The sequence below is a fragment of the Mauremys mutica genome, chromosome 3 (assembly GCF_020497125.1).
Source record: "Mauremys mutica isolate MM-2020 ecotype Southern chromosome 3, ASM2049712v1, whole genome shotgun sequence".
NCBI classification, from domain to species: domain Eukaryota; kingdom Metazoa; phylum Chordata; order Testudines; family Geoemydidae; genus Mauremys; species Mauremys mutica.
This window is the reverse complement of record NC_059074.1, coordinates 47,776,371-47,803,931: the sequence shown is the minus strand read 5'-3', so window position 1 is coordinate 47,803,931 and position 27,561 is coordinate 47,776,371. Positions and strand designations below refer to the sequence as shown.

Sequence of the window (27,561 nt, the reverse complement as noted above, 5' to 3'; positions counted from 1 at the left end):
AACTCACCATTAAATAAAGAATGCAACCTTGTTATGGGAAGCTTTTCTCCTGGCATATCAGTATGTATCCGCTGAAGGTCTGTCTTTCCTCTTGAAATCCGACCTGAAAACAGGAGAAAATATTTTGATACAAGTATACTTTTTTTGTACAGTAGATCAAACTGAAAGTAGCCACTATTTATAAGAGATAGCTGTTAAATAATATTGTCCCTGCAGTGAAAATATGAACTAAATAGTTTGGTAAATATAAATTATTGATATTTTTATGTCTCAGACATAGATTATTATAGATGACTTACAGGGCTTTATGGAAACAGAAATAGAAAAGTTCTCTGCCTCCAAGGTGCTTACATTCCATTTGGATAGAAACAGGACAAACAATATTAGGGTTATGCATGTGAGTGGGAGCATACAGTCAGAGGAGATCAGGAATGGGAGTGGGTTTTAAGCAGCTTCCCAAGGCCAAATTCTGCTCTCCAAACCCATCTCCAGAGTCGTGCACCTGCTCAAAACTTGCAGTCTTGGAAGTAGCAATCTCACAAATAGATTAGGAAATATATATATCAGAGCCAATGGGCTCAGAACAAGCACAGAGGTGCACCAGAGTGCATCAGTTTACAGAGTCAGAGACTAAGGTACCAACAGTCTCTAAAGGAGATACCGGAGGAGGCTGAGGAGCCAAACTAATTTTCCTGGGAGGAATGCAAAGAGTCTGAATGGCATGAGGAACAGTCTGTTTGTCGCAGTTTAGAAAATCATTCAAAATCATTTAAATAAATCCAGCACTGGCATATTATCTCCCTCAGATGTCATTAATAACATACAAATTTAAAGTGTAGAATATTTATGATACTTTTCTAATTTTTCAATTTTGGCATTGAGATATGCATTCTCTCAGATCAGTTTATGATACTGATTCTGTACTGCTACTAATTGATGCGGTTCCTATAACACTGAAGTGGTCATTTTCAGCCCCTTTCCTCCCAGTCCTGATCCTGATGCTTACAGAGGCTATAATCCTGCAGATGGATCCCATGGGCAGACATGTATGGCCATGCACAGTCTCATAAACCAGTAGGACACCACGTGGGCTGCTTAGCCATCTGTGCAGGTCCCTTTTACAGCAATAGGACCATGCTAGCATCTACCTTCTCCTCCATCTACCCTCTCCTTCTTATGTTCTTATGTCTTCCAGCTTATGTTCTTATATTCATTCTCACTAACTCTAAAGCCAGAGATTTCTTTTGTTGCCCTAGGCATGTTTATTTAAAAAATCCTCATTGTAAATAAACAATAATAATGAAAGTTGTTTAAAACCCGCACACTGATCTGACTCCGAACAGATAGCAACATGAGCTTTAACAATCAATATCTCCATAATTCCCCCACCACTGAGGGCTTTAACATGGTTGCCTAACAATTTAAAATGTAATCATAAAAATATCCCTCTTTGATTTAATACTACAACTGCTAGAGGTATAGAAAAATGAAAAAGGGAGATATCAATCAGCAATAATACCAAATCAAATCCCAAAGAAGCCATTTCGGCTTAGTTAACATGAAAGTATTGTTATAATATAGCACCAAGGTGGTGACTCTTCATGTCCTATCAATTTGGTTAATCAAGTTTCCATGGAGGTTTTATCCTGATGCTAAAGGAAATGCTGCAGGGAATGGCAAAAGCTGATGAGGTGTTATTTGATTATTACTGTGAGCCAGGGAATGTCTTTTTGATGTGTGTGTGTGTGTGTGTGTGTGTGTGTGTGTGAGCGTGCACATGCAAAGTGGCTAGCGCAATGTGGCTATGATCATTGCCTGGAGCCTTTGTGTGCTACCACAAAACAAATGGTCAGTAATTATTATTATTATACTCAGAACCACTGCTATAATTATGAATTTGTTAGCGTTATCAGCACTTCTTTTCCAGGGGGCATATAACTCATTGTAAAATCTTGCTACAGTCTGAAACTTAGCACTGAAAGTCTACACCTTGGGGCAACGTTTTCACAATTTTATTTTGTTAGGTAGCCTGTAAGTCATATGAGTGCAAATTAAAAACAAAAGTTTGTGTAGTTTTCAGCATTATAATCTCTGCTGATATAACTCAATATCAGCCAACAGTTTAAATGAAATTTTGTATCCAACTAGTCAATTTTTTAAAAATTACCTTCTTTTCCATTAGAAAAGAAGCCTCTTCAGTTCAAAATGCAGAAGAGTCACTACTTCTCATTAAATATGTTATAAATATTTTATTTTACAAGGTCTGTTAGTACATGGAGCTAGACTATATGCATGTATGTACCAAAGCTGGGCCAACGGATTTTGGTCCGGTGTATCTTAATTCTCCAGTTAAAGTTTACTGTAGCAATAATTTGTGTATTTAAAAATATATAAATAGCTGGTCACATGGCAGAGTCTTATGGCTCTGAGGGAATTAATACAGCACATTGAGCTAAATCCTGAAATTCTTACTTGCAACCAGATTCTGATGCCTTTCTTCATGTTCTGGGATCTTACTCTTCTAGAAGTCCCATTTGAAACAATGAATTTTCTTCTTATGGAATGAATTTACTTCACTGTTCAATGTGAGAAAGGGTATCAGAATCTGGCCCTTCATTTTTACTCATCCAGTACTAGGCTAAATTGCCACTGAACCAAATTCTGACCAATGCAGGCCCCTTGCTGTCACATATAGTGGCACTCAGGCCAGTGCACTGAGTGCAGAGTGGCTCCCCAGCTCATCTGTGGGGATCCTCTTAGCCCCAGATGGTGATGCTCATCAACTCCTCTACAGATTGTACCCTTCTGTCTTCCCACTCTGAATTCCATGGAGCTTACTGCTGACTTCGGTTGCAGTGTCCCTTTCCCAGTAACCAGCAGGTACTTAAATACAGAGAGGATAATACCTTGGAAATACCAGATTAGACAGTGATATAAATAGAGTCCAATAAGTTACATACATCCAAATTCAATGAGGTTGTATGTATGCTACTGACAATGGTCTACAACATTTTGAATATAAGGTTGGCGTTTAACATATTAATCATAATATATCACAGAGCTATACTGAGCCAATTTTTTGTGGAAATTTGCTGTATACAGTGCAAATTAAAAGTTCATATAACTTTTGTAGTAAAAAAATGTAAGTTAGTGTACATCCTTATGTGTGTTGCTTTCTTTCTAAAGGAGATGATGGTGGAAAGATGATAATCAATGGGACACAGTCATAACAGGGTACAAAATATACAGGAATGACAGAGTCAAATATTGTAAAAATCTTAAATGAATCACACTGTACTACAGAATCTCTATGGATGGAAATTCCATGCTTGAATAATAAGAGTACAGCAGTAGGAATAAACCACCAACCACATGACCAGGATGGTGACTGTGTCTTTGATATTCTCAGGAAGATTAGAGAGACTACAAAAACAAAAACCCCATTAATAATGGGGGATTTCAGCTATCCCCAGAACAAATGGCTACATGTCAGCTCAGGCAGGTTGCAGAGATAACATTTGTAGACACCATTTGACTGATTCTTGGAGCAGCTCATCCTGGAACCCACAATGGGAGAGGCTATTCTTGAGTTAGTCCTAAGTGGAGCACAGAATCTGGTATAAGAGGTGCATATAGCTGAACCCCTAGGTAATAATGACCATAATATAATTAAATTTAACATCATCGGGGGTGGGGAGAATACCAGAGACCCACCACAGCATTTCACTTCCAACAGGGGAACTGCACAAAAACGAGGACGCTAGTTAAATGGAAATTACAAGGAACAGTCACAAGAGTGAAATGCCTGCAATTTGCATGGAAACTTTTTAAAAACACCATAGTAGAGGCTCAAACTAAATGCAAACCCCAAATTAAAAAAAAAGTAAGAGGACCAAAAAAAAATGCCACCATGTCAAAATATCAGAGTAAAAGACATGGTTAGAGGTAAAAAGACATCCTTTAAAAATTAGAAGTCAAGTCTTACTAAGGAAAATAGAAAGGGGCATAAACTCTGGCAAGTGAAGTGTAAAAGTATATTTAGGCAGGCCAAAAAGGAATTTGAAGAGCAACTAGCAAAAGACACAAATTAACAGCAAACTTTTTTTAAGTACATTAGAATCAGGAAGTCTGCCATACAATCAGGGAGGCCACTGGATGATTGAGATGTAAAAAGAGCACTCAAAGAAGAGAAGGCTGTTGTGGAGAAGCTAAATTAATTCTTTGTATTGGTTTTCACTGCAGAAGATGTGACAGAGACTCCCACACCTAAGCCATTCTTTTTAAATGACAAATCTGAGGAACTGTCCCAGATCAAAGTGTCATTAAAGGTGGTTTTGGAATTTGCAGAACTACTAACTGTCATATGTAACCCATCACTTCAATTAGCCTCTGTACCAGATGACTAGAGGATAGCTAATGTAATGTCATTTTTTTTAAAAAGGCTTCAGAAGTGATCCTGGAACTTACAGACCCATAAGCCTAATTTCAGTACCAGGGAAATGGATTGAAACTCTAGTAAAGAACAGAATTATCAGACATATAGATGAACACAACATGTTGGCGAAGAGTCAATATGTCTTTTGTAAAGGGAAATCATGCCTCACCAATCTATGAGAATTCAAGCATGTGAACAAGGGTTATCCAGTTGACACAATGTACTTGGGCTTCCAGAAAGCCTTTGACAAGGTCCCACACCAAAGGCTCTTAATCAAAGTAAGCAGTCATGGCATAAGAGGATAGATCCTCTCATGGATCAGAAAGTGATTAAAAGATAAGCAGGAATGCTCAGTTTTCACAATGAAGAGAGAAGTAAATAGCGGGATCCCCCAGGTTCTGTACTGGGACTTGTGCTGTTCGATATATTCATAACTGATCTGGAAAAGGGGGTAAACAGTGAGGTGGCAAAGTTTGCAAATGATACAAAATTACTCAAGATAGTTAAGTCCAAAGCAGATTGCAAAGAGTTACAAAGGGATCTCACTAAACTGGGTGACTGGGTGATGAAATGGCAGATGAAATGCTGATAAGTGCAAAATAATGCACATTGGAAAAATAATCCCAACTACACATACAAAATGATGGGGTCTAAATTAGCTGCTGTCACCTAAGAAAGAGATCTTGGAGTCATTGTGGATAGTTATTTGGAAACATCTAATCAATGTGCAGTGGCAGTCAAAAAAGCCAACAGAATGTTGGGAATCATTAGGAAAGGGATAGATAATAAGATAGAAAATATCATATTGCCTCTATATAAATCCATAGTATGCTCACACCTTGAATATTGCATGCAGATGTATTAGAATTGGAAAAAGTACAGAGAAGGACAATAAAACTGATTAGGGGTATGAAACAGCTTCCATATGAGGAGAGATCAAAAAGACTAGGACAGATGACTAAGGGGGGGATACAACAGAGGTCTATAAAATCATGAATGTTGTGGAAAAAATGAATAAGGAAGTATTATTTACCCCTTCACATAACAAAAGAATCAGGGTTCACTCAATGAAATTAATAAGCAGTAGGTTGAAAACAAATATAAGGAAGCACTTCCTCACAGAACACACAGTCAACCTGAGGAACTCATTGGCAGGGGACGTTGTGAAGGCCTAAAGTATAACTGGATTCAGAAAAGAATTAGATAAATTCATGTAGGACAGGTCCATCAATGGCTAATAGCCAAGATAGTCAGGGATGCAACTCCATGGTCTTGGTGTCCCTAAACCTCTGACTTCCAGAAGCTGATAGTGGACAACAGAGGATGGATCACTTGATAATTGCCCTGTTCTGTTCATTTCTTCTGAAGCATCTGGCACTGGCCACAATCAGAAGTCAAGGTAGTGGGCTAGACACACTGCTGGTCTGACTCAGTATGGCCATTTTTTTGTTCTTAGATCTCTGCTCAGAAATGAAATAAGAAGAATTTTTTAAAGGTCCTGATTCAAAAAGCTATCACATATTGGGCTCTTCCTTCATTTCTGTTGAGAAACTATTTGAAGGTAGATGGTGATTGATAGAAGACCATAGAAGCTCTCTGTGGAATTCTATAGTTTCACAGGCTACTTGAATTATACTTAAAATCCCCCTCTAGATTCCCATAAGTAAATGTTTTTAACAATGCACTTCTAGCCAATCTGAAGCTATCCCTAGCATTTTCACAAAAGTCTGTAAACACTGATGAAACAGCAGAAGGAGAAAAGGTTATCTACCATAGCACTGAAAAGCATGTACAGAAACATACTGACTGACTGCCAGCAGAAATGCTTTAGAACCCTGCTGATATTTAGAATGTCACGTATGATTAGAAACTATTGCCTTCACGGTGATTCCACTGACTTCATTTAACCATTTCAATTCACAACTTAACTAATGACGCTTAGTAGGAATATCAAATGTTTGCAGACACCAAAGATCACCACATTGCATATGCAGTTCATCTGGACAAATGCATCCTGGGTATAACTTTGCTGAAGCCAACAGTGTTACACTAGAGATAAATTTGGCACAGTGAAATATTTTCTCAATCTCATGATCTAATTCACGTAATAGATTTTGTTGTATAAAACAAGCTTGTTAATATTTTACAGTGCATTTTTTCTCACATAACTTACTGAAGCAGGACTTGCTGTGAAGCAGGTGATGGAAGAGCTTGCACAAGGACTGTTCAGCTAGTGGGACAGTATTACAGGTGCATTCCACACGAAGCATGGTGCCCCAGTTGTCAATGTAAGCTGCTCTGCAGTCAGCACTTCCAGAGCAAATCAAATCATCCTCAATTAAAGTTTCAAGGCAAGCTTTATCATCATAGCATCTTTTTGTCACGTGTCTCCAGCACTTTGACCAAAACACTTCATATTTTTTCCTGGAGGAAACATAGGAAACATACAAGAAAAGCTTTGCTATATTATGATTAAGACAACTTGACATGGAGAGACACAAAAAAACAAACACAAGAGAAGCTAACTTAATGATTACCAGAAATATGTTGGTAAAAGAAATTTTTAATCAGAAATTTCTCTATGAATGCTGACTATGGGTCCTGTAAGGCAGAAGTTTTCTATGCAAAATCAAGAGGAGAAGAGAATAAAAGAAAGAGTGTTTTCATGGTATGAAAGGATCTCCCAGAGAAGACATCTCTCATTCATTGGGGCAGTCTTCAGGATTTGATGTCTCCCAAAGTCCCTTTCCTGTCAGATCCTGTAAAATGTCAAATGGTAGGAGCAGGCTGACAGTGGGTTCAAAAGCCCTCCTGGTCATCTGACTCCATCCTTGGAATGCCATGGTATCAGTAGGTTTGGTAGGGCACAATAGTCTCCTATCTCTATTGAGAGTAAAAAAAATCTATCACGTCATAAAGGTATAATGATAGAGAGATGTGTCAATAGGTCCAAATTCTGCCCTCCTTAAATCTGTCCAATTTCATTGACATCAGTGGTGTTGCATAATGGTAACTGAGGGCAGAATCTGGGCTTCAGAAATGAATTTCTTTGAAGAAAATCAATTTTGATCAATTTATAAACAGCAGAGATTTTCCAGGATTCAGCAATAAGTGGTGAAAGTAACAATCATCTAAGGAGACACCCAGAGAGGACAGCTTGCAGTAAAGTAGAATAATCAGGCTGGACATCATAATGAAACCAAAGCAAGTAAATTTCTAATGGATGTGGCAGGTGTGTAAAATCATACGTCTGGCCAGAACACTGAATTGAAGTGATATAAAATAAAGATTATCTAATCCACACAGCAAAACATTTTACAGGCTAAAAAAGAAAACAAACTAAAAACAAGTTAACTATAACTATAAAACTACATTAGAAGAGGGTTAGCGGTGATCAAATTAAATGAGGAATAAATAGGACTAATTTGGTTCCTCTTTCTCACTTCAATGATCCCATATGACAGTTTATTTACTATGTTGGGTAGAATAAAAATAGCCCTTGATGTGCCAATGTTTAACAATTATAGTTTATCTATTTTCTTAACAGGACTGTTGCAAAACCTTTGATTAATATCTTTCTAATCCATATCGATTATATTACATATTACTGGATTGAGCAATGGGCTATTGGATCAGACTCTAAAGTGTTGGGCATTGACCCATTAAAATATGGCATCCCATACAGCTGGAGACTATTGTATGAATTAAGTACTGATTTCACATGGCTGTTAAAAAATAGCATGTCTGGAAGATGATACCTTATAAGGTTCAATGTAGGACTCAATTACACAGCACTTACATTACACAATTCAAGGTTTCAGTCAAAGGAGCTGTCATTTCTGTGCTAATGGCACAATTTTTTGTTCAGGCTCATAATTTATAGGAACAGCTAAATATAATTCACAGTGTAATTCTGATATTTATCTCTACTGATTGTTAATGTTAGCAAACATTAATGTTCAAGAGTAATGGGTAATTCAACAAGTCTCTGCTAAATATGGTTTCCAGTTAGACTCCTACACACACAATTCAACCTGGCATAAAAAAGTGCAACCCCCAGTGACGTCAATTTGAATTGAACTTGCTTATGGCAGAGCTGAATGTGATCCTTGTTCTCTTTATTGAAGGTTAATTTACAGCATGCTTAATTTATTAGATGAATTTCAGGTCTTGTCCCATAGTGCTAGAATGACCACATTGAAATCTAAAGCGAGCCAGTTGCCCACCAAATTATGGTCATATTTAAGTGGCGCTGTATGTACAGGCCAATCCTACAGCTGTTTCTCACTTAACTATTTTGTAAAATAATATGAAATAAAATCCAAAAGCTGGCTCACTCTGCGTGATTGATTGTTTATGGACACAGCAGGTTTTTATCACACACAGGGGGTTATAATCACATAGTCTGTTGGAAGGAGAAAAGGACAAAAATAAATAAGTGAAAATGTTTTCTTATTTAGACCATTTTCCTTATGCAACAATTGGGTGCAAAGGGTCAGATTACTGGGTTAATGGATAATTAATTTCACCAAACAAACTTTGCCCAGTCAGCTGCATGCTTCGTGCAAACCATTTGAAGGCAAAGGAGCATTCCCCAGGACAAAAACTGAAGCGAGTGGGATTGAAAATCTCTGAGCGCATAATTTGTCTGTCGGAAACTTTGTTATGAGTGTTGATAGACAAGAAATATAAAACCCAGACTGAGTTTTCAGGGCTCACAGTTAGAAAGAACCCTGCATTTTACTTGCAAAATGAATGCCGCTGATATGGAAATCTTTGAGAATCAAATGGATTAGAACCTGCAATGCCATTTTTACAATCACTTTTTAGAACAGATCCATGTTTTCAGGAATTGCTAAAGTCTGTGCCATGTGATAAAGAACATATTAATATTCCTTTTTAGGGTAGAAAGTGAAAACAATCCACATAAATATTGTAGTGAACTGGTTAATTTATATGCTTTGCACTTTCCTTTCCTGGCCAGAATCAGAACTTCTCAGCTGTGTGTCATAGTCCCTATATTAGTAACTGAGATTTCCCTTAAGCTCATGTGCTTTTTAGTAGGATGATCTGAGTTCTAAACCTACTGTAATTGTGAAGTTTTGAGTGTCCATTGTGTATAGTGATACGCAGGAAGTGCCCCGATGGCCAAGGATTTATTTTAATAGGAAAGTTAAAAGATTGGTGTTGCTTATAAGGTTTAGAGAAAGATTTCTTTGCAGGCATACTTGTTCTCAGATACCATCAATGCCATCAAGTAACTATAATGAAGAAAATCATTCTGTGGTGTGTGTGTGTAAAGAGCTATTATATCTATCACCTTTCTTCATTGTTATTGACACACACGTTACCAGGCAAAAGTTAAATAAAGTAATAATTCTTTTACTTACCTGCACAATTCATTGTCTTGGCACCTGTGAATTACATTTAGACACGAAGGAGGGGGAACTATGTTGACTGCACACGGCTTGCCATGAAGAAGTTCTTTGGCTTGCTGACAAGATTCATCAGGCTGGGTGCAGTCACAAAATGTCAACATCTGGGCAACATTAAAAGGCATATTTTGATAGAAGAACCTTATGGCTGCTTGGCATTGTTCCATGTTGCACTGCTTTCTAGTTACTGAACAAACTTTGAGGTACAGAGATAACTGTTTATTACATACTTCATCTTCAATACACCCCTTGTTTACATCAAAACAGGTTCCATTCTCTGTGTATTCTAAAAGGAATAATACATTTAAAAAAAATACATGAAGATAAATATAAAGATCAATCTAGTGGTTGTTTTTTGTGCTTCTGGATTCTGAAAGCAGTTGCAGGATCAAGTCTTAACTATACAAGAAAGATCTATAAAAATTAGAGCTGGTCCAAAAATTGATACACATTAGTGCAATAATTTCTCCCCTCTGTACCCCATTTTTATTTATAATTTTTTGTGGGGAGGACTAAAACTTCTCTATCAACTGTAGAGACAACTGATTAGGACATAAATCCAACTTATCTCACTATTTGTTAATAATAAAATGCTGGAAATGTGTAATGGGGGTGTAAAGATTAGGAAGGTGAGATCCAGAGGGCCTTGTAAGGTTTCTCTACAGAAACATCCATTTCAGCCTAACGGTCAAATGCCCATTCTTTTGCAATCAAGGCAAATTTTGCCATTGAATTCTTCAGGGTTAGAATTTGACACTGGAAACATTCTTTTCCTAATTTAGCACTGCTGCTATGCAGGATCCATCGGAGTTAAGGTTACTTTATAGAGCTGAATAATTAAAAATCCCAACCCATCAAAAAGTCTGAAGCACATACGGAATTTTCACTAATTATTGGTTTGTACTGTAACTGTTTTTCAGAAATTTAAGTTTGAATGACCTCATCTCTTTATTTCCCTGTTTTCAGAGATCTGAGCTTTGCTGACCTCAACATTCTGGGAGAGCATGAGACACTGCCAGGCAACCTTAACTCTGCCTTAATGAAAATTTTTGTTATCTGAAACATTGAGGGTGAAATCCTGACTCCATTAAGTTAATGGATACTTTGCTGTTGACTTCAACGGAGCCAGAATTGCAGCCATAGAAAGTAAGCTCTTCATTTCAGAGCCTTTGTTTACGTATTCATCTGTGAACGCCCAGTGCTCTTCTCGTACTATCTTTATAAATCGTAATATCACAGTTAGGGTCCAATCCAGCAAGGTCCTGACTGTCTCCTGTTGAGTTTCGTATTATTTCAGAGAACCCAGCACCTCATAAAGGGCACCAGGACCTTACAGGATTTGGTCTTTATTTGCAATGCAAAGTATAGGGACATGCCATAGTGTTGTGACTGTTGATAAATAAATATTATTAATGTATTTTTATTACAATAGTCCAGAATGCTGTCATTTTAATGGTGACTTCTGTACGAGTGAGAGATCTATCTTAACTATTACTTATGCACCTTGTTCTAACCGTGATATTTAATGGACGAGGAAGCTATTTCAGATAAAATTAGAACAATCTCCTGTTATTGGAACCTGTATCTATTCTTCGACAGATCTGAACCTAAACCTTTATGTTCTGAAATGTTCAGATCTTTTTTTTTTATTTTAAAATTTTTGAATGGGACAAAATCAGAAGAATTGCCATTGGCTTAAATGGGATCAGGATTTTTTATTATGAACTTCTGTATCCTTATCTGAACAGAAATCTATCTGCAAATCTTTGGGGTTCACTAAATCTCAAATTTTAAGTATGTTTGTTAAATGTTGTTATTATTATTTAATCTATATGCGGCTACATTGCCCACTATCACAGACTGAAAGAAAAACAATAAATATGATTTATAAATTAATAAAATAAATTCAAATTTACCAAGTTTGGAAAGAGCAGATAAGTTCCATTGTAACTTAGTTTCCATGTTAATATTATCTAGAAGAAAAAGATACATACAGAGAATATATGTAACATTGATAAATTACATCGGCTTTGTTGTGAGCTTTAATGTAAAACTTTATTGACTCTAATGCTAGCAAAATCTTTCAAATAAAAGTAAAATGAAAAAAATAAATTAGGTTAGTCAAATAGACTTGCCAATTTGCTCTAAAAGCTCTAAAAGATTCATTATGTTTATTTAGAGATATTAAAGCAAATCTGCACATGATCTTTCTTCATTGCTATTGAGAACATCACTCTTCTCTCTGAATATGTGGCCTACAAGTGTGGGACCTCAATGAGAACTGTTGGGTGCTTAGCACCTCTGAAAACCAGGACCTTTATGGCTAAATATAAATATGGTAGCCAAAATTTATGAATGTATACAGCAATTGTTAAAAATATTGCCCCATTAATAATACATGTATTTCCATACAAAACTATATTAATAGTTAATTATTATTAATTATTATTATTATTATGTATTAGTAGTTAGAAGATGGTTGTTACAGGTTCACAAGGAAATGCTGATTCTCTGAACTGAAATATTTCACTGAGTCTGTTGCAGATTTGATGAAACTTTTACTGAAACACAGTGTTCCAGGGTGCACAGCTCCACGAAAGAGAGCCTGCAAGCTGAGACAGCCCTGAGTGTTTTGGAGCTGATCGACTCTGTGACTTCAGAGCAGATCTCCCAAGTGGACTGCCCAGGGCTGAGGACAATGGTGATACCAGGGTCCATGGCTCCCGGGCAGCTTCCCCATGCCGGGGTTTCCAGGAACCCTGTTGTATACTTGAAGCCCTGAAACCCCTGACTCTCAGGGCAGTCCTTACTCATGGGGCTTCCTTGGAGCCACAGGCTCTGGGAACCCAGCAGCTGCTGAGTGAAATTGACTTTCTTGTGAGTTTCACTGCAGCTATTGCAAGAATGTCAATTTCACTCAGCTAGGATTGATCAGGGGAGCAAATTTTGTTTGGAAACATGCAGAAGTGTTTCTGAAATGATATTTTAGGTTTCTCATGTCAGTGACAAAAATTTAAAAAAAAATCAGTTTCAGGCTGACCTGAACTGAATATTTTTTCCACAGTTTTTGGTCCAGACTCCCAACCAAAAAAACAATTACTCACCTAGTTCTGGTACTATCAGTGGCTCTGAAAGGCACTACTCAGGACCAGAATTCCCCTGTGCTAAGTGCCGTATAAACACATATTAGGAAATTATTCCAATCATTCAAACTACGATTTCACCTACCACTTGATAAGCTGTTTAAATTATTCACATGCATATAATCAGCTTCCTAAAATTCTCCTTTTCCCAACATTCAGTTGCAAATAAGTAATAAAATATACAGACAGTCCCACAGATGTGATAACACTGGAGTCAAGTACACATATAAAGACACAGTTTTACACAGCTTTTGAATTGTAATAAAACATAATTTTAACTTTTAAAGGTATCCCTGAATAGCACTAACCTGGATGAATGCCCTGATTTCTCTCATCATCATAGTCTTCTTCCCTCATAGTAAAAGCTTGATTCTCCTGCATGTACTGTAAACAAGTGTTATTAAAGATACTCTTCCATATTTTAGCACATCTTTTTTGAATTGGTTCTGAACACTTGCAGTTCCCCAGCACTGTTTTCCTCAGCTCCTTCCACGCTGACAAACATTGTTGCCCAACCATTTGGAGGCTGCATTTTGCCACCTCTGCTCTGCAAACTCTTTGAAAGTTCTTATACATCATAAAGCAGTTATGGTCTTCTCGACAGTTTTGCTTTGCAATACTGCAGTCATTTTCTGATTCCCCGGTGCGTTGAATGCCTTTGGATTTTGAGTGCGACATGAAATTTAATTGGATAGCTGGGCTTAGTGAAGGCTCCAAATGCCCTGTATAGATAGATTTTGACAAAGACGTATGTTGGAAAGACCACATGTAAGGCTGAATCCTACAATTTCTTTTATAGTCATAGCTAAACAAATTTGGTGACAAAGTTAATTCCCCTAAGAATCAGTACAATAAACTGAATTATACAACACTGATTATGGATTAACTAATTTGGATGATTCCTATGGAAGCTGGTCAATAGCAAGTAACTACATACTCATTTCAGGTTCTTGCAGATTACTAAGTCTTCTTTATATTTAGTATGTCCTCAAAAGTCTGTATAATATAACCTGTGATCTAGTTTAGCACATAAATGGGCATTAGATAATATACACAGAGCTCTGACTGAAATTACTGCATATGTCATGATAGAATTATGGTATATGGGCAAAATTCAGCCAAGATGCAACTCTGCTAATTTCATTTAAATTGCACCAGGGAGCAATTTGTCCCTTTGGCCCCAAATAATTAATCAAGAGGGGAACAATCATCCTTCCATTTCACTGAGGCAAAACAATCATCAGTTTCAAAGACTAAACAAAGACTGTGAATGGCTTGCCAACTACAAAACAGTTTTCACCCCTCAACTGCTAGAAGAGGGCCCCATCCTCCCTGATTGAACTAACCTCGTTATCTCCAGACTGATTCTGGCCTGCATATTTATACCTGCCTCTGGAAATTTCCATTACATGCGTCTGACGAAGTGGGTATTCACCCACGAAAGCTTATGCTCCAATACATCGTGCCACAGGACTCTTTGTTGCTTTTTACAGATCCAGATTAACACGGCTACCCCTCTGATAGTTTCAAAGTAGTCAGTTTCAGGCCTTAGGTTTCCAATCCTGCCATCTTGAGTAAGGAATGCAAGATCAGGTCCTTAGCATTTACTTTATTATCTGATTTGATTTGACACACTCAAATCCTGTAGTCTTTATTTAAGGAGACTTCTCCTTGGGCCAGAGTCTCCAAATCTTACTCATATTGAATAGTACTTACTCACACAAGTAGTCCAGTTGAAGTTTAAGGGGTTAGTCATCACAAACAAGGATTGCTGAATTGAGCCCATTGCCTTCAATGGGAGTTCAACAAGGACTGCAGGATCTGATTCTATATATTGTTATATGTTCTACAATGTTTAGTCATATCAGAACAGGTTAAATGAAGAATTATCAGCCTTAAATTTGAATTGCCTGGTTTTTCTCTGACTTTCCTTGGTATTATTGATTTTAAAATAGCTATTTAACATAATCTTCATATATACTTAGGGATGTGAATAAACTAGAACTGCAGCATTACAAACACCTTCGGAAAGGATGTTGTTTGTTACTCTGAAGCATTTGTAACTCTGAACAAAACATTATGGTTGTTCTTTCAAAAGTTTACAACTGAATATTGACTTAATACAGCTTTGAAACGTTACTGTGCAGAAGAAAAATGCTCCTCTTCATTTTTTTTTTGTAGTTTGCATTTAACATGGTACTGTACTAAATTTTTTTATGTCCCTGCTGCTGCCTGATTGTGCACTTCCGGTTCCAAATGAGGGGTGTGGTTGACTGGTCAGTTCATAGCTCTGGTGTTCATAACTCTGAGGTTCTACTGTATTTTAGAAAAGGCAAAATAACATTAAAAAGTCTGTTGGGAGATTTTTAAATTTGAGACTCATACAGGAATTGGAAACTATAAGACTTCCTTCTGATGAGGGATTACGTTCTATTTTCAGACATAGTTAAAATTCCATTTCCATTATTTTGTATTATTAAGGCATTAGGTACGTTATTTACCTTTTTTAACAGCACATTGTTTCCCAAGCAACAGTTTGATGCTACAAAAATCATCTTTGGTGCAGATACAGTCTTTAAATTGTGGATACTGGTCAGCCAGGAATTGGATGGTTGTATTACAGCCAACTGAATCTTTTGCTTTGCAGCTGTTACCTAAGTTTGTCATCAAGAACATAATTTTATTAATACTTATTCAACAAGTCAATTGCAGTACAGTAAAAGAGAAGATGGTTTTGTTTCTAAATATATCATAATCCACAAATTTAACATCATCTTTGGGATGACATGATGAAGCTGTGGGTACAATTCTGTCTTCATTTATTGATGCATATTTTTGACCCATTGCCAAAATGTCTATTTTAAGTTCTCATTTCGAGGGCATATAATCTGTTTGTAACAATTACTTTTGACAAAAATTGCACATACTTTACTATATTTTTTACTTATAAATGTAGTACACTTATTGGGTCAGTTTCACTGTTGGCTTAGCATGCCAATTGTGCTTATCAGGAACAACTGAAGAGTGAGTGACAAAGGTGGGATTTGCAGGAGCAGAAGGCACAGCCTTCTCACTAGCTGACCCTCAACTATAAAACTCCCTACTACAAGTACTAAGCATGTTGGTATGTCATTGCCACATTTAGGAATAAATGTGAAATCCAAATAGCCTTTCCAGAATAATGATGATGAAGATAAAATGGCTCCAAAATCTGTGCTCTTGGGAAGCAGAGGGAGAGTTAAATCATGACTGGTGTGGAGAAAGTAAATAAGGAAGTGTTATTTACTCCTTCTCATAACACAAGAACTAGGGGCCACCAAATGAAATTAATAGGCAGCAGGTTTAAAACAAATAAAAGGAAGTATTTTTTCATACAACGTACAGTCAACCTGTGGAACTCCTTACCAGAGCATGTTGTGAAGGCCAAGACTATAACAGGGTTCAAAAAAGAACTAGATAAATTCACGGAGGATAGGTCCATCAATGGCTATTAGCCAGGATGGGCAGGGATGGTGTCCCTAGCCTCTGTTGGCCAGAAGCTGGGAATGGGCGACAGGGGATGGATCACTTGATGATTTCCTGTTCTGTTCATTCCTTCTGGGGCACCTGGCATTGGCCCTTGTCGGTAGACAGGATATTGGGCTAGATGGACCTTTGGTCTGACCCAGTATGACCATTCTTACATTCTTATTAGAGCACTTGGGACAAAGGGTAATTTCTGTAAGGCATTCAGCTACCATGACATAGATAGAAATATCAGATATCAGGGTGAAACCCTGGCTCCAATGAAGTAAAAAATCATGTGGCACAAGAGAATTAAGCAGGCTTTTTATAACAAGTTAGACCATGTACTAAACAAATATGTTTCTACTATCTGTACTGTTGTGTTTATACAGTATTGATTCAGCTGTGTGATTAGTATGCAAACATATTTTTGATGCTGGTTTTAATTCTTGTTCCTTTTATTACTGATTTGCAGAAGATAACACATTCCAACTATCAACTATATATATAACAACTATATATATAACAAGGGCACTTACAAAAATGCCCTCTGATTTAAAATCTAGGCATAATTTCAGCTTTGGTACCTACTAATTATTTAGCTTATATATATATATATACATATATATACACACACACACACACAATTTGTGTAAATATGACTGCAAAATTTCTGACAAATAGCTGAGGCTGACACTTCTTAGGTCATAATCTGTCCCCCAGCCACAAGCAGAAGATCATTGTCAATGGGAGTTTAATCTGAAGATGAAGGACAAAATATGATCTTAAATCTAGTTCACAGAGAAATCCCCTGACGTGTGATGTGCTACTCCACTGGTAGGGCTAAGTGTTTGCACTCACTCATGGCTTTACCAAGTACCAGCAATGAAGGTCACTCCACACTCATGCCAATAAAGCCTTTATAGATGACCACCCCATCATTTAGTCTCTCTTTTCCCATATTCACTATATTTGGGGAGCTAACACTGAATGTCCACACAGAAGAAGTGAGTTTTTAGGATAGATTTAAAAAGAAATGGGTTGTTGACTGACTCAGAAGGAATTTTATGTGGTAGGTTCAAGAAGACAATAAGCAGCAAGAGTGGAGAACTTTTTGATCTGAGCTATTAAAAAGTTTCATATTTGCTTTACAACAGAGATTAGGCTGAGTTTCAGGCCAATTATTTTACTGGTAGTAGTCAGAGAAGTATTACCTGATTCATCCCCAATTACAAATTAATCATATTTTATTGAGATAAGATGTACCTAGAACAAAGCTCCATGAGCCTTTGGATGCACTAATCGTATATATTAGAATTAGTCAAAAATGGTGATTGTTTTGCATCAAAATGTTTCTCCCTAATTTTTTTTAAATGAAAATTGTTTGGCTTTTTATTGAAAACCAAAGATTCTCAACATCATTCTTCATTGAAAATGTTTTCAAATAATCTTGTGACTGGCACTAATATGAGCGTTTTATGTATATAAACAATTCTGTAGAAAGTATTAAACTGTTTATAAAAATGATTTTCCTATTCCTTAAGGTAATACGCAGAGACAGTGAGACTGATTTCCTGCTCTCGTGTAGGTGAAAATCTGTGTTATGCATTAAACAATTGAAGGGAGATCAGTCATATTCAGCACCTGCAATTTATTTTATTATCATTCCCTAGAAATGATTCATTCTGACATGTTGGTGCAAGTTAGCTGAACAGCATTAATATGACACCTCTGCATATGTCTTTCAGGCTTGTCAGAATTTATTTATTTCATATTCTAATATTACTTCAAAATTATTCTAAGTAACAATTACATTGCCTGAAGTGCACTACTGTATTGTTGCTGAATTACAGAAGATGGTATTTTATTGGAAAATGATTCTCAAGTTTAGAACGTTGAGGGCTAAAGTCTGGAATCGCTACTTAGTTTTTACTCAGCTCTTATATGGTATCAAAATTCCCTTTGGATTGAACTTGTTGACTGGGGTTCACATTCTGATCTCTGAAACCTCATTCGCTGCACTAAAAATGAGTTTGCATGAGTGAAACTGAGCGCAGAATTTGATCCCTACTAAGGACTTCACAATTTTAGGCCTGGTCCTGAAATCCCTAGGCATGTAATTATCTTTGATTCTGCTGTCACATGCACAGTTTTTACACCTGTGGAGTCACTCCAGTTCTACACTCATGTGAGACCAGAATATGATATAAAATAAACTGATATAATATGGGCAAAGAATTTTGTTGTATTTATATCAATCAAAAAATCATTGCAGCATACACTGTAACTGTACCTGAAATATTACAGGCATCTTCAATTACATTCCAGACACTTTCACATCCATTTGCAGCACGAATGCATTGCTCTCTCAGGTGCAGACAGTCAGTGGTCTGGGAAGCAGATGTATATTTGAAGTATACAACTAATACTGTAAAAGTAGATAATAATGATTAGTTAGTATTACAGGTAAACGTCTGCCTCCTAGCATTCATGCTACGAATTGTACAATGCAATTTATTGTAGATTGCATGTAATGACAAATGAATGAGGTAGCTTTTTATTACTTAGCAATATACAAAATTTCCTATTATTTTTCCAATCACAAAACAATTGTGATTAGGCAGACTTTGCACTCATACAACTCCAGTGTCTTAAGTTTGATCCAATGGGAGCTCTCAGGGTAAATCCAGAGTAACGTCATTGTATTCAGTTGTGTCATTTCAGATTAGTGTTGGCACAAGTGAGCCCAGAATTTGACCCAGGATCTTCTGTCTGACCTAATGGAAAAAATAATGTTATACAAGCTTTCAAGAACCACTTTCTTCATCAGTTCATGGCAATACAGAAATGTAAGGGCATTGCAGCCCTTAAACAAAGGGTTAAAGTAAAAGGGAAGTATTAAAGACAGAGGAACACCAGATTTCACTTCCACTGCAAAAACAATGAGGAGTCCTTGTGGCACCTTAGAGACTAACAAATATATTTGGGCATAAGCTTTCATGGGCTAAATCCCACTTCATCATATGCATTGAGTGAAAAATACAGTAAGCAGTATATATATCAGAGCACATGAAAAGATGGGAGTTGCCTTACCAAATAGGGAGTCAGTGCTAACGAGGCCAATTCAATTAAGGTCAATTCAGTTCTTGTCAACTGTTGGAAATGGGCGACATCCATCTCGATTGCATTGGCCTCGTTAGTACTACAAAAGTAATTTCCCCTCTCTTGATATTCACCCCTTCTTGTCAACTGTTGAGAATAGGCCACTTCCATCTTAATTGAATTGGCTTTGTTAGCACTGACCCCCCACTTGGTAAGACAACTCCCATGTGCTGTATATATATATACTGCTTACTGTATTTTTCACTCCTTGCAACTGTTGAAGTGGGTCTTAGCCCACGAAAGCTTATGCCCAAACAAATATATTAGTCTCTAAGGTGCCACAAGGACTCCCTGTTGTTTTTGCTGATACAGACTAACACGGCTACCACTCTGAAACGTCCACTGCAGTTTGCTAAAGCCAGATGCTGCAGGACACTCACTCATATCAAGCAATATTACAGATTTTTTGACAGCTGTAGAACTGAACGATGATTCAGTGTGCTTCTTATTACATAAAACGTTTCGTTCTATTTACATTCTTTGGGGGGAAATGCATGAATTTTGGGTAAAAAATAAAATTTCAAATTATTTTTCAGCGTTACCAAATATACTGAACTTAAAGCCTGTTTTTGAACTGCATCCCTAGCAGGAAAACTGAAGACTGAGGTGTCAGTTGCATGGTAGAGACTTATATCTAAATGTCTCCTGTTGCTTATCTTATCAGCAGGAAATTAGATTGGCCTTGCTGGAGGAGAAGAGTCAGGTCTGAGCTAACGCTTTAATCAGCATTCCTATGATAAAATTACTTTTAGTATGATAACAGGTTATTTTAATTTTTCTGTTAAATTAACTTTCACACATTAATTTAGGGCTTGATTGGGCAAGTAGCTGAGCACTTTGTGAGAGTGGTTTCACTGGCAGTTCCTCAGAGGATCAGAGATTACTATTCATTCCAGGTGACATTCATGGAATTCTATGTGTGCATTCGAAGAATGCTCTGTGCTCCTTAACCCAAGACTGAAAAGGGCAATTAATGCTTTCCAGGGGCTTCCCCAGGCCCTCTGCACTGGGATGACTTTCACACATTTAACATGGTTCTATAAGAGAACAATTTTAAACAACTGCTACTGTTTAGCACTGATGTCATCTATTGTGGAAATGGTGCTGTGTTGTGAGGCAATGTTATTACTATAGGGAATTTTGGGGTTTACAAGTGTATTAACATTTAACTTTCCATCACTGGCAGGTGCACCAATATTTATTATCTCGTTAATGACGTCACATACATTTACCTTAAGCTAACAGAGCTGGTATTGAGAAAAGGAATTCACGTACATCCTTCCCAGCTGCTGGATCCAATCTGAGTTCATAGCCAGGATAGCTACCTCTGCTCGGTATCGCCCATTCAGTCGTCTTTCTGCAGCTTGCATTCAGCCAGAAGGAACCCAAGCCTGTCCCTGGGACAAGGTGGACGATACCACCTCCTCTGAGGGATAACCCCAACTACCATAATACCAGCTGTGGGTCAGGGACCTGTTTATGGTCTTCTGCTTGTGAAAGCAGCAAAGAGTCTTGTGGCACCTTATAGACTAACAGACGTTTGGGAGCATGAGCTTTCGTGGGTGAATACCCACTTTGTCGGATGCATGTAGTGGAAATTTCCAGGGGCAGGTATATATATTTTTGCTTATATATACCTGCCCCTGGAAATTTCCACTACATGCATCCGACAAAGTGGGTATTCACCCACGAAAGCTCATGCTCCCAAACGTCTGTTAGTCTATAAGGTGCCACAAGACTCTTTGCTGCTTTTACAGATCCAGACTAACAGGGCTCCCCCTCTGATACCTGCTTGTGAAGTCGTTTACACCTGTGCCTTTAGACCTACTGCTGATTTGAAAGCATTTTGCACACACTTTGATGGGGTAAGCCAGTGGAGAATCAGGGTCACAGAAACTTCTCTGGGAAGGGGGCCTAACTGAGTGGACAATTCAGACATTACTCTGCTCCTCCTGCAGTGGGGAGTGGGGGGACTTAAGACTCCAGCTGGGTTCTACGCCTCCTAAGCTCTGTGAACATGGCCACTGTATCTTTAACTTCCTTCCTGCTGACCTAGCCCTTCAGAACCCAGCCCGTTACCAGCCCATTCTGGTTCCCACTAAACTGAGCTGCCTTATCAAAATCTATAAAGCCATCAAACCTATCACAGGGCTTCTCCATGTCTAATGACATGACAGTGGCTCTAGATTATCTCTTGATTCCACTGTACTATGCAATATTAGAGATTCTGCGGCCTGCAGACTAGATTATCATAATGGTCCCTTCTTACCTTAAAGTCTATGACTTAGGCCAGTAACTGTAACTTTCTGATGTGCAATAGACCCACCTAATTTTGTTAATTTCCCTAAACATTTTCCCAGCCTGTCGGCATTGTTATAGTAAGTAGTGAACTCCAGATTTTTTGGATATTCAAGGAGAAAGTCCCACCACAACCTCCTCTCTTAGTAACCTGAGGGGGAGCTATCTGGAGCTAGATTACAACTAATACACTTAATATTATTTGTATTACAGTAGCACATAAAAGTCTCAAACAAAATTCATATTTCATTGTGCCTGGTACTGTGCATGCATGAAGTAAGAGACTGTCCATGCCCTGAAGAACTTACAATTTAAACAGACAAAGGGCAGGAGAAAGGAAATAATATCATCTCCATCTTATAGATGGGAAACTGAGGCACGGTGAAATTAAATTATTTGCCCAAGGTCACATAAGATATCTCTGGCAGAGCTAGGAATTGAACCTGGATCACCTGAATCCTGGTCCAGTGCTTTAGCTATACAGACATACAAAAGTAAGGGTAGGTTACAAAAAGGGAGTGATGTACCGTATATTGCGGACATAAAAAAGTTAGCGGGAATCTTGAAGCTAGTAGATCTAAGGCGAGAAGTCACTACCTGGAATGTTGTTTTAAGCAGCAGAATAGAAAATTAATGGCTTTGAGAGTACTGATATGCAGAGCATAGTGGGAAAATGAAGGATAAAAATGAGCAGGAACAAAGAGTTAAATGTATAGGAACAGCATTTCATCTTATTCTCTTCAATTAGCTTCCTATATACTTGCTTTATTGATTTCTCTTTTTCCACTCAAAACCATAGGGAAATGTCAATAACTCTTCTTATGGTCCTACCTGCACTTATGCTTTCCACTCAGCAAACAAGTGACTGTTTGTTTAGACAAGGCATCCCATTTGCAGGTCTTCTTGATGGCTGAGTTTCTTATCAATGCTCATGCTAGGTCACAAAACAACACTCTTGTTCCTGTGTGGTGTTTACAGACTTGAACATATTACCAGGGACTCGTTTGAATAAGTTTGTTAGGTGCCCTATCAGCAAAGTACAGCCCTAGAGATCACACTTGAGTGTGAAGTGAGCACCTGCTCATCATCCACACCTTGCAGTTTTCCAGCAGCAGCAAGAATAAATATATAGGGATCAAATCAGGCATGAGCTCCAGGAAAGGGAAATTCATGTGACACATGAAGCATCAATAATGGTGTGGAGAGAATTAAGCTCACTTCACTGATGGCTAGTAGCATAGATCACAAATCCCATGTTCACCAGAGAGAGAATCTGAATAGACTTCTCAAACTGGAGAGGATCAAATACAAATCTATACGAGCCAGGGAAAAACACATCTCTGTGTTCAGTTCGAGCCCATGCCCCGTTTTTAAGATGCTATTTCATGCAAAGGCAGCCACAAGGTATGATGCTAGTAAATAATGGTTTGAAAAGCTACATGCAATCAAAGTGAGGACTTTGGAACACAAAGGTAAAACTACTTTTTACAAGAGAGCAAATCTTCTCCCTTCTAAAGGCAAGCCACGCACACAGGTGAGCTGTTACCATCCCGGGAGGATGCAATGCACAAAAGGGAGATGCAGACAGAATAGATGGATACGGATGAGATGAACAGATGGGAGCTGATGCACCCACATGAGGTGCATACACCCGTGGGTGCCTCCCAGGTGAGAGGCAGGCCCACGGAGGAGGTTAATTCATGGGTTAGCCATGCACACAAGCGAGCTGTGCATCCTGGCGCGATGCAGAAAGCTCGGGAGCCTGCAGGTGAGTTCCACCCCGGTGAAACGGGGCGGGGGGGGTACCGGTAGGTGCATGCAGATGAGCTGCAGAAATAAGTTGGCTGTTAGCAGGTTTTGTCTCCTCCCGAGCACTTACAACCCGGGTGAACTTACCTAGGAACAGGAGAGAGCTCATCGTGCGGCTGTGGTGGCTGCAGGGGCTGAGCAGAGCGGATTGCAGGTGGACGCTAGGCACCGGCTCAGGTGTTAGGCTGCATTCAGCACCGCTGGTGGCGGAACAGCGCTCGGCTGCCAGCCCAGGGCGGCGATTGGGCAGCGGGGCGCAGCGCTCAGCCCAGCAGAGCGCACCAGGAGAACCCAGCCCGCTTTGGACTCCAGCTGCCCAGCGCAACAGGTGTGGGTGGGGGCGGATCGCTAAGCACTTTGCTGCCCCTTCCTCTGGATCTGTGCGCCTCTTCCCCCGCTAGGGACACGCTGGTGGGGGCTGGGCTTTTAACCAGATCAAATCCTGTGCCAATGAGATAGCGAATGATAATGCGGGTGGCTTGATCCAGCAAAGGGAAATGGCTCTTGGAAGCAAAAAGCCCAAGTTACTTTCTACAGTTGCAAACCGTGAAAACCAAAGTCAAGTCCGTTTGCCTCTCAGGAGCAAATCCTGCACGTGCTTTAGATGAGATGATGCAGCAGCATATTCTGTTGTGGTGGTGTTTGAAAAAGAACCTCCTGACTCTAGTCCCTAGCAGAGAACAAGTTTTAGGAAAGAAACATGCAGCATGGCGCTGAAAGAAATGACTGCAGGTGCTAAAGGGAAAGATTTGCTGCAATTTGAGCTCTGACATAGAAGCAGATTAGGGAATCCCCCACAGCAGCACATACTGAAAGGTGCAGGTTGTAGTGTAGTGGTTGCATTGTGCCCACAGGACTTCTACACAGTGGAGGGATAAACTTTTCCAGGGTGGCTAGCATAGCGCAAACCCTAGGGCTTGGCTATAAAGATTTCATCTTTTACTTTACATCTGCTTTTTTTTTTATATCTGCACAAAGAACATCCGACCTGGAAGGAAGGGACTCGGAAAAGAGGAAGAGGGAAAAGAATGATAATTTAGCTTGGTTAGTTTCCCCTTAAGCTGGTGTGCTGTACTGATAAAACTTGAAATGCACTGGGTACACTTCCAGGCAACATATCAGATGTTAAGGAGACAATGTCTGGAATTATTATAAATTAACAGTGAAAAGCCAGTTATTGCACCAAATAAACTCAATCTTAAAGCGAATGCAGCATAACACATGCCAGCTAACCCCAGTTCTATGGCAGCTCTTGTATCTGAGCTCTCTTGAGTTCTCCCTGGGCACATACCACCAGCCCCATACCTAAAGAGGCTCTTTAATGCATGGGAGGTTCCTGATCTTCCCTTGGAACAATGGGACAGGAGAAATTGGATTAGAATGGGTAAGAAAAACTTTCATGGGACCATTGTCCATCGAAGATTGCAGTTCTGTCTAAATCAAACGCTTTATGTGATTTCCACCCCCCCACACACACACACTGAATTTTCTTTCATGGAAATTTTGTTCTGATTCAGAACAAAAAACAAATTTTGAAATCCTTTGCACAACAGAATTTCGGTTCTCTGACAGCTGTAGGCTGGATGCTTGCTCCCAGATCTTCCCAATAGCTGCAGCATAAGAGAGGGAGGCAATGCACAGCCTACTTTCCTACTCTTTCCCCTGGTCAGGTAGCTCTGGGGCTCTGCAGATCCTTAGACCAGTTTACAGCTATACACTGGAGCTTTGCTAAAGGCTTGTGCCTTGCCTTAGTATTTTTGTCTTCTCATTTCTCCCTTTGTTAACCTGATCCATTCTTTATTCATTTTCCCATTTTTTTGTTACTACTTTCCTGCTCCTTCCTTCCACAGTCCTTTAATTTGATTTTTATCCTGGAGGGGTGAAGGATTGGGGGAAGCGGTTCTTACCTGTGTTTAGTCACATTTTGGAAAATCTCTGAGTAGTTTTCCATAGCCCTTTCATATGATATTATTAACCCAGGGTTTTGTTTCACATCATGTAATTTGTAGAAGCCCCTCCAACCCTCCACTCCTGTTTGAATATTGTCTTTGGTAATCTTCTGTCAGCAATTTGCATATGTTAGGGACTTAAATCAGTTCTCATCATCTTGGAATATCCCTCTTGGCCTATCAACCAGGAGTGAACAGCAGGAGTTAAAGGGCAGCATTATGAGCAGATATGAACAAGTAAAACCAATTTGATATTAGTGTGAGGTTTGATGGAGTTACACCAGGAATGAATTTGGCCTAACGAGCAGACAATTGAGGTTTTCCTAGGGTACAAAACAAAAAGACAAACATGTTATTGACAACACATTAGCCCAGGCTGTTCTTCTGTAGATGAATACAGGCAGGGCCGGCTCCAGGGGTTTTGCTGCCCCAAGCAGCCAAAAAAAAAAAAAAAAGCCGCAATCACGATCTGCGGCAATTCAGCAGGAGGTCCTTCACTCTGAGCGGGAGTGAGGGACCCTCCGCCAAATTGCCGCCGAATAACTGAAAGTGCTGCCCCGCTCCGGAGTTGTCGCCCCAAGCACTTGCTTGATAAGCTGGTGCCTGGAGCCGGCCCTGAATACAGGTGTAAAGAAATGAGATCAACAAAATATGTTTTCCTCTTCTAATGTTGACTTGGTTCAAAACAAAAGATGTTTTCCTATTCCCATGTTTAATGTATTCCCTGAAAAGACTAGGGAATACAAAGGAACATTACGACGTATACACACAGCTGCATGTTTAGTTCATTCTTGTTGCTGAACAATCCTCAGACAACATAGCCATTTGGCAATGCATCACAAGGACATCAAAGTAAAATTCTAAATTTGTAAACTTATTACGTACTTGAAATCACAATATCGATGCATGGGGCCAGTCTTGTTTTCCTATACTGCTTGTTCTATGATGTTTTGATTGGATTTAGTGCTCAGATGCTATGATAAAGGATGCTCAAAAACACCTAGAGCAGATGTTTACAGTCCCCATCGAAATCAATGGGAATTTTCCCATTGACTTCAATGGGACCAAGAGTTCATCCATTTTGTATGTACTTGAGAACTCCAGATTATATTTAATCTCTTCACTCTACTCATTCTGATTTGTCCTTAGAGAGATTTTATTGCTGATTGTGTTTTAAATGCCAAGTTCAGCATATGTTTGTAGGGAAATATTCCCAGCTTTCCATCTTTTTTTTTGGATTTGTTACATTGCCACTCACATTTTCTATACCTAAGCAACTCTTAGGGTACGTTTATACTTACCGCGCGGGTCGACGCGGCGAGTTCGACTTCTCGGAGTTCGAACTATCGCGTCTGATCTAGACGCGATAGTTCGAACTCCGGAAGCGCCGCGGTCGACTCCGGTACTCCACCGCGGCAGGAGGAGTTGGCGGAGTCGACCTTGGAGCCGCGGAGTTCGCTTCCGCGGCGTCTGGATGGGTAAGTCATTCGAACTAGGGTAGTTCGAATTCAGCTACGTTATTCACGTAGCTGAATTCGCGTACCCTAGTTCGACCCCGGGGCTGTGTGTAGACCAGGGCTTAGAAGAGTATCCTGTATATTACAGTTTCATGTTACCACTGCACGCATTGGTGATTACAGACCTATATGCACAGTGGCATATCTGCCTGGAGCAAAATATGATCCAATAAAGCAATATGTAAATATTAACAACTTGTTAATTACTGGGCTCCTGGCCCTGCCAGGTGCTGAGCAGCACAACGAGCTCGGCACACTTTACATCTATTGGGAGTATTCAGCACTTCTCATGATCAGGCTGTAATCTAT

The 27,561-nt window shown here is 39.0% G+C and overlaps 1 protein-coding gene across 1 annotated transcript in view; it reads right to left on the bottom strand.

Moving 5' to 3' along the window:
- Window positions 1–23,895, bottom strand: part of GFRAL (GDNF family receptor alpha like) — a 33,947-nt gene extending 10,052 nt beyond the window's left edge. Inside the window, exons 1-8 of the mRNA XM_045009432.1 lie at window positions 23,874–23,895; window positions 18,811–18,945; window positions 15,515–15,667; window positions 13,322–13,735; window positions 11,787–11,843; window positions 9,826–10,156; window positions 6,609–6,859; window positions 8–103 (exon numbers count right to left, since the gene is read on the bottom strand). Coding sequence (XP_044865367.1) covers window positions 8–103; window positions 6,609–6,859; window positions 9,826–10,156; window positions 11,787–11,843; window positions 13,322–13,735; window positions 15,515–15,667; window positions 18,811–18,945; window positions 23,874–23,895 — 1,459 coding nt within the window. The remainder of the gene's footprint in view (window positions 1–7; window positions 104–6,608; window positions 6,860–9,825; window positions 10,157–11,786; window positions 11,844–13,321; window positions 13,736–15,514; window positions 15,668–18,810; window positions 18,946–23,873) is intronic.
- Between the last annotated feature and the right edge of the window lie 3,666 nt (window positions 23,896–27,561).